The sequence below is a fragment of the Nicotiana tabacum genome, chromosome 23, assembly GCF_000715075.1.
Source record: "Nicotiana tabacum cultivar K326 chromosome 23, ASM71507v2, whole genome shotgun sequence".
In the NCBI taxonomy this organism is placed as follows: Eukaryota; Viridiplantae; Streptophyta; class Magnoliopsida; order Solanales; family Solanaceae; genus Nicotiana; species Nicotiana tabacum.
The window spans coordinates 72,196,672-72,204,907 of NC_134102.1; the positions used below are offsets into that span (position 1 = coordinate 72,196,672).

General features: G+C 36.2%; 1 protein-coding gene across 1 annotated transcript; it reads left to right on the plus strand.

Annotated features, from left to right (window-relative positions):
* The first annotated feature begins 2,771 nt into the window (after positions 1 to 2,771).
* LOC107763364 (ubiquinol oxidase 1, mitochondrial) lies at positions 2,772 to 5,358 on the plus strand. Its single transcript, NM_001324796.1, is given in 4 exon segments — positions 2,772 to 3,198; positions 3,328 to 3,456; positions 4,581 to 5,069; positions 5,185 to 5,358. Coding segments are annotated over 4 exon segments (1,062 nt in total). The 5' UTR covers positions 2,772 to 2,814; the 3' UTR covers positions 5,245 to 5,358.
* The last annotated feature ends 2,878 nt before the right edge of the window (positions 5,359 to 8,236 follow it).

Below are 8,236 nucleotides of genomic sequence, written 5' to 3' on the forward strand. Positions count from 1 at the left end.
AAAACGACAAATTCGAGCTCCCTTGCCAAATGGAGTTGACTGCTAAGGAGCTAAAAATATGGTTTTGAGAGGAAAGAAGGAAGAAGGAAAAAAGTGGAGTGGAGCTCTATGCGCAAAATGGAGAAAAAACACAAGCTAAAATGGATAACAATGGCAGATTTGGGTGCAGGAAGAGGAAGAGGAAGAAGAGGGTGGGAATGAGAGATAATGGATTTTGGAGAAAAAAATTGTATTTTTTTATCTATATATGGTGATTAATGTGTAATAATTGAAACTTTGAGGCTGGGTCAGAACTTCCCACTATGCACTTATTAATCGCAATCACCCACTAATGATAATTAATGAAGAAAGTCACATTTACATAACTTGAGGGTCTTTCTGCCAAATCAAGTTAATACGACATATTGCCCAACTCACCCAAGTCTCTATATAATTATATAATTATATAATATCTATGATACTAGATCCATTACTAGTAGAAAACTAAAAAGAATCTCTTGGTGACAGGTGCAATGACGTGGCATAATTATATCCGTTTCTGGGTGCTTGGCTGTTCTCTGTCTTATTATGGCAACTACGAATAAGAAATTACCAAATATAGTACTGAAACTAGCTGTGCTTAATAAAGAAAAATTAATAATAGTTGTGCTTAGCTTAATGGCAAATGCATGATTCAATGAATTTGGAACAACTCTTGCTCTTCACGAAACATCCTATTACTTGTTCCCCAAGACGTACTTTTTCCAAAGAAAAAGAGAAGCAAAACACGAAATTGACCAAAAAGCTACTTGCGTTGCGTTACTATTGCCATTAATTTCCAGAAATGCCCTTGGAGTTTTGTATTATTTGATTTGACCACCATTGACCATACTATACATTTATTAAGTTTTCATCAGCATTTACATTTTATTTGACACATTAATTTTAAGGTGCATGCAGTTTTAATCAAAATCATTCGCTTAAACTATGTAACTAAGTAAAACCAAACTACGGTTTATCACCTTTAATCACATGGATTTAATTTCAACGGATTCATCCTTCAAAGTGCTTAGCATTGAATTCATTCTACATTTAAAATTATTGGTTTGGAAGTTACTCAATTAAAGGTTTAGCTATTATCACATAGTACATATTAATATTATGTGTCAAAAATATTTAGTTTAGCTGAACATAAAGTTATACTCCATACATTCACTACTGAATTAGATAAGCGATTTTATTCACAAATAAAATTGCAGGCTCGCATCGATGTCTTGTGTGATAAAAATGTGCCACTAAAATTTAAAAGTAAGTTTTACAAAGTGGTGGTTAGACCAACTATGTTGTATTGAGCAGGGTGTTGGCCAGTCAAGAACCCTCATGCCCAGAAGATGAAAGTAGCTGAAATGAGGATCTTGAGATGGATGTGTGAGCATACCAAGTTAGATAAGATTAGGAATGAAGATATTCGAGAAATGGTGGGAGTTACCCCAATAAAGAATAAGATATGGGAGGCGATGCTAGGATGGTTGGGACCGGTGGCGGAGCCACATGCACTCAAGGGGTGTCAATCGACACCCCTTTGTCGGAAAATTATACTGTGTAGCTAGATAATTTTAAAAACAAATATGTATATATATTATGTATTGACACCCCTTGACTTCTTAGTGAGTTTATTTCTTTATATTTTGATCCACCTCCCCCACTTAATGAAAATCCTGGCTCTGCCACTGGTTGGGACATGTGAAGAGGAGAAACATAGATGTCCCAGTTAGGAGGCGTGAGAGATTGACCTTGGTGGATATGAGGAAAGGTAGATGTAGGCCGAAGAAGTATTGGGGAGAGGTGATTAGACAGGACACAACGCAACACTTAAGCTTACGGGGACATGACCCTTGATAGGAGGGTATAGAGGTCGAGAATTATGGCAGAAGGTTAATAAGTAGTCGAGCATTCTTTTCCCATACTGGTAGTATTAATGTTAGAATGGTATCTTTTTATTCTTAGATTGTTATTACTACCTACTGTTTGATTGTTATCTTTCGCTTTGATTTACTTAATATCATGTTGTTGTTACTCTTTGTTACCATAACTTATTTTCATCTTTTCTTTAGACGATTGTCTATCGAAAATAATAGTTCTGCCCTTCTAAAATAGGGGTAAGTCCGTGTATACAACACCCTTTCCAGATTTTACTTGTGAGAATTCATTAGATTTGTTGTTGCTGTAATTTTATATACAAATTCTATTTCATACATGAAGTAAATACCAATGCATGTCAATCAGATATTACACGTATAATAATGGTTGGTATAAGGAACTCATACTTTGAGCAAACATACACCGCAAAACTTTTTGTTGTTAATATTCAATCTATGACTTTGACTTTCTAGTCATATCCAATATACTTGATTTGACTCAAACAAAATCACTAACTTCAGATTTTCGAGTTGTGGCACGGTTCATTTTAGTCATTTCAGGCTTCTCCAGAATTTACGGAACCACAAGTCTCAAAAATATCTCAAACACTAAAAGAAATTAATTTTCGCCGTAAAATTAATAAAATATACGTAACCGCTGGTCCCCCACACAGTCTTCACGCGAAGCTTGATCGAACCAACCGTATAACAAAAACTAAAAAAACAAAACAATTAAAATTAAGTGAGAATATAAAAATCTGACCCTATATAAAAGGAGCATGTTTCGTAAACCCTTTACACAACACAAAAAACAAAGAAAACAGAAATATTACAGCAAAGAAAACCTCTTGCCTTCTTCCCCAAGTTTCTTTCCAAACTTCCTGCAACTCTTGAATTTTGATCGGAGTTATCAAAGATGATGACACGTGGAGCGACAAGGATGACCCGAACTGTGTTGGGTCACATGGGTCCACGTTACTTCTCCACTGCAATTTTTCGAAATGATGCCGGAACCGGAGTTATGAGTGGCGCCGCCGGTTTCATGCATGGGGTTCCGGCGAATCCGTCGGAGAAAGCAGTGGTTACATGGGTTAGACATTTTCCGGTGATGGGTTCACGCAGCGCTAGTTCTATGGCTTTGAATGATAAGCAGCACGACAAGAAAGCGGAAAATGGCAGCGCCGCCGCAACCGGCGGCGGTGATGGTGGTGATGAAAAATCAGTAGTGAGTTATTGGGGTGTTCAGCCTTCAAAGGTTACTAAAGAGGATGGTACTGAATGGAAATGGAATTGCTTTAGGGTAAGTTTAATTTAGTTTTTCACATATTTTCTGATTTTTTTTCTTGTTGAATTTTTTGTTGAGATTTTAGAGAATTTGATTTTTCTTGTTTGTCACTAATGGTGGATTTATTAATTTTGTGGGATGTAGCCATGGGAGACGTACAAGGCTGATTTATCAATAGATCTGACGAAACACCACGCGCCGACCACTTTCTTGGACAAATTCGCTTATTGGACTGTTAAGTCCCTTCGATACCCCACTGATATATTTTTTCAGGTATTTAAGTTATTCTTTTTCTTGTTATTTGTGTTTTCTGGTTCTTTGAATATGATGTTATATTTCAGAACAAATTTGTCTCACCCGATTTAGAAGAGAAAAAATATTATCAGTCACATTTCCTAGAATTTTGGAATATTGCTTAGACTTTAATAATAATAATAATAATAATTTCAGGCTGTGATACTCTATCTTTTATTTGGGTTTTATTTGGCAAACACATGTTTGGCCATAGATTTTGATTACATTTTGGCAAAATTCCAAATCCTAAATCTCATAACCAGCTCAATAGTTGGTTTTGGGCCAAAATATCACTATTAGATTTTTTAAAAATTGTCCCAAACTTTTGTATTTTATAAAAGAGCCTACCATTTATTATTTTGTAACAATGTTGTTTCGTCTTCTCGATCATCTGATAGTGTATCATATAGTTCATTATAAAAATAATAATTTTATACCAAATTTATTTATGTTTAAGACTATGATTTGCGATAATATAATGAATGTTATTGATAATGGTACTATTGGATATTTGTGATAGTTTTTAAAACTTGTGGGTATAAGTCTGTGTTTCATATTTTTACAAAATAAATTTGAGAAATATGTTTTGAAAACTGATGTTCAAACACAATTTCATCTTCAAACCAAACTTCACCCAAATCAGATTTTTCAAAACAAATTTGGGAATGTATGGCCAAACGCTGGCTTTGGATCTTGGAATAATAATTTGGCTAGCTCTTAAAAGAAAAAGCTTTTAATGCCGCTTCTGAAGAATTTAGATTGTTTTCTTATAGTTTAATAGAAATAAAATTGGTACTAGTTGCTTCTGTGGTAGATTTTAATTGAAAGAAAAAACAAACGATGGGATGGCTAAAGTTTTAAGTAATTTTACTCCGTTATAGATCCAGATTCAAGAATAGCTCTTCTTTATGCTATCAACATAAAGAAATGTAGTCAACTTGAATATTAAAACTATTTATCATTGAAAATCAAGCATCGGATGGGCAAGAATGATATTCTGTATGTGGAATTAATTATTACCACAAATCCTTCTATACCTAATGAAAATTAACATGAGATCTATTGGAGATTAATTTGTGTGGGTTATAATTAATGTGGTGCAGAGGAGATATGGTTGTAGAGCAATGATGTTGGAAACAGTGGCTGCAGTGCCTGGAATGGTAGGAGGAATGTTGTTGCACTGCAAATCACTGAGGCGATTCGAACAGAGTGGGGGATGGATCAAAACACTGTTAGATGAAGCTGAAAATGAGAGGATGCACCTCATGACTTTCATGGAAGTAGCCAAGCCTAATTGGTACGAGCGTGCACTTGTCTTTGCAGTGCAAGGCGTCTTCTTCAACGCCTACTTTGTCACTTACCTTCTTTCTCCAAAGTTGGCTCATCGTATTGTTGGATACTTGGAAGAAGAGGCTATTCATTCCTACACCGAGTTCCTAAAGGAATTGGACAAGGGTAACATTGAGAACGTTCCTGCTCCTGCTATTGCCATCGATTACTGGCGTCTCCCTAAAGACTCCACTCTCCGTGATGTTGTCTTGGTTGTTAGGGCTGACGAGGCTCATCACCGTGATGTCAACCACTTTGCATCTGTAAGTGGAGCAACACAAAACAGTTATAGACTGTTTATATAGCAAACTCTAATTAAATATGGTTGATGTTTGCTTTTAAGTCCTGACTAACTAATTTCTATGGCTTTGATTGCAGGACATTCATTATCAGGGACAACAGCTGAAGGACTCTCCAGCACCAATTGGGTATCACTAAGCCACCAGAGATTGATCAAGTTAAATGTCACTATTATCTTCTTTTTTTGTACTGGTACACAGCTAGCTAATGTAGTACCTACTACTATTTTGAATGTTGATGTACATATTTTTTTCTGTGGATTTGGTTGGTTTTTTACTACTGCCTTCATGAATTTCTGAGATAGCAGTAGAGCACAATGAGCTCTGTATGATTGGATCATATACCTTCTTGATAAAATTTACCATCTTGGTTTTTCCAAGAACATTTGCTTTTCCTCCTTTTTTTTGTGTGTGTTTTATTCATTGAATTTTATTAGCAGAAATTAGATTGACTGATCTCCCTTTAAACATGTTGAATTTGAATGAGTGTTTGAATTGTTTCATATCACTACGTCGTACCTAAAACAAACAACCAAAATGGGTTCGTTATGGCCTTTGAACAAATTAAAAAGTGGATTGAACTTTTAAGAATTTTATTCTCAGCAGGATGTCAGGTGTCTCTGAACTTGGTGAAGCTCCAACTCTAGAAATATGCAGATTGCTCAGGACAATTGATCAATGAAGACAAGAATTGCTTTCTAGTTAAACCAAACACCTGTGCTAATGATCTAGCAAGGATTAAACATATCACTGGCTACAAACACAGAGAATTTCCTCTCATATATATTGGTTGTCCTCTTTATGTTGGCAGGAGGTTGATTTCGACTTTCAGTGACTCTGTATCTAAGATAGTGAGGAAAACAGAAAGGTGGCATGGGAAATTGTTATCAGTCGGAGGCAGGGCAGTCCTTATTAAGCATGTTTTACAATCACAACCAGTATACTTATTGGCTGCTATGGAACCTCCGAAGTCTATTTTTCTACAAATAGAGAGGTACGTGTCTAGATTCTTCTGGGGTACAAGTGAAGGGAAACAGAGATACCACTGGAGCTCATGGAGTAAGATGTGTTTTCCTATTGAAGAGGGAGGCACTGGCTTTAGAAGATTGAAAGATATTGGTGAAGCATTTGCAATGAAAAGGTGGTGACGATTTAGAACATGTAATTCCATTTGGGCGGAGTTTCTAAAGTTCAAATGCAGACTCTCTCACCCAGTTGATAGGAAGTGGCGAGCAGGGCAATCACATGGGTAGAAGAAATTGATGGATGTAAAAGACAAAGTAGAAGAGCATCTACTATGGAAGGTTAATTCTGGTCCATCTAGTCTGTGGTGGGATAATTCGACAGGCCTGGGAGCAATGGCATTGGTCATTTCATATGACATTACCCTTAGGGACCAGCTTGTCCAAGATGTCATTAAAAATGGCGTTTGGAATATAGAACACTTGCATCTACCAGAGTATTTAGCTGAACATATCCTCAACATACCTATTGGGAACCCTTCTAGTCCAGACTCGCCTATCTGGATGTCTAGTACTGATGGCCATTTCTCAACTTCTTGTGCCTGGAAACTTACTAGACAGAAACAGGGGATAGTACCTTCACTTCAGAATTTGTGGCATAAATACCTCCCTTTTAAGATGTCTTTCCTTGTATGGAGGTTGTTTAAGAATAAACTACCTTTTGACGAAGTGCTAGTTAAGTTTGGCCAGAATTTTATTTCTGATTGATGTTGTTGTACAGTGGCTCAAGGAGAGACTATACAACATACCTTTATGGAATGATAACTAGTCCAAAATGCTTGGAAGGTTTTGGAAGTGCTCTGGGGATTTCATGGGAAGCGGTCTCTGTTAAAGTAATGTTCACGAAATGATGGTCGGTGAAACCTTTAAATGGATTGCATAAGGAGATTCTCAAAATTACTCCTATATTCATTTGTTGGGAACTATGGAAGGCTAGGTGTGCATCAAGATATGGGAATGCAGAAGTATCTAAGAATAGACTTATCTATCAAGCTATTTATCACTTGAGGTGGGTGATGACAAAGTTTCAGAGCAAAACAGAATGGCTATGGCACTGGCAAGACATTTGCCAATAGTGTTTAGCTCTTTCCCACAAGATTGAATGCATTATTGTTAAATGGGAAAGACCTCCGGTAGATTGGATTAAAATCAACACAGATGACAGTCATTCTTACATGAGCTGGAGGTATCAGGTATAGTAAGGGATGCTTCAGAATTTTAGGCAGAGTTAGTAGTAATCTAGCTGAAGCAAAGGCCTGCTAAAATAGGAGTACAAGGGTGTATCTTCCAGGGATTTCAGAATTTTATACTGGAGTGTGACTCTTTGTTGATTATTAATATGCTCAAGGGCACCACCAACATAGCTTGGCAATTAAAGGATACTATTCTTGAAACTACAAAGCTACTTGCTCAGGCCAATTGTGGCAATCAACGTTACCGAGAAGCAAATCATGTAGTGGACGCATTAGCTAAGTGGAGTATTGAGGAACTTCACATGATGGTTTTTTCTATCATGTGAGGGAACTTTCTTGTGAAGCTGCTGGGACATATATTCTAGACATGGCTAATATGACATCCATAAGACACAAGCAAAGAAAGAATCAATATGTAAGCTTCTAAACTGTTTTTTCTTTTCTTTTCTAAACTATACTCGCCATATGTAAGTATTAAGTTTTATGTACCCATTTGTTTGGTGTATTTGGGTTGAAATAGAAGGATCACGCCTGCGCAAGGCGTAAATTATATATATAAAAAACTTTTAGGAATTTCTTTGGGCCTTCGATTTACAAGTATGAGGACTAAGCGGGAAAAAAAAATCAAAAATAGCCATATTTAATTGAAAAATAGTCACAATTTCAAAAGTAATCGAAATTTAGCTACCTTTTCATGTAAAGATAAAATTTGAATAAAAACACCCTTAAAAATACGGAAATATTCCAACATAATATGCTGGAGTTCGAATCTTTTACGTATGAGCTTTCAGTATAATGTGTTGGAATTTCATAATGTGCTAGAGTTCCAACATAATATGCGGGAAGTTTATATGCATGAGCTCCATAATCCAACATATTATGCTGGAACTTTCCGCTAGAGTTCCAACATAATATG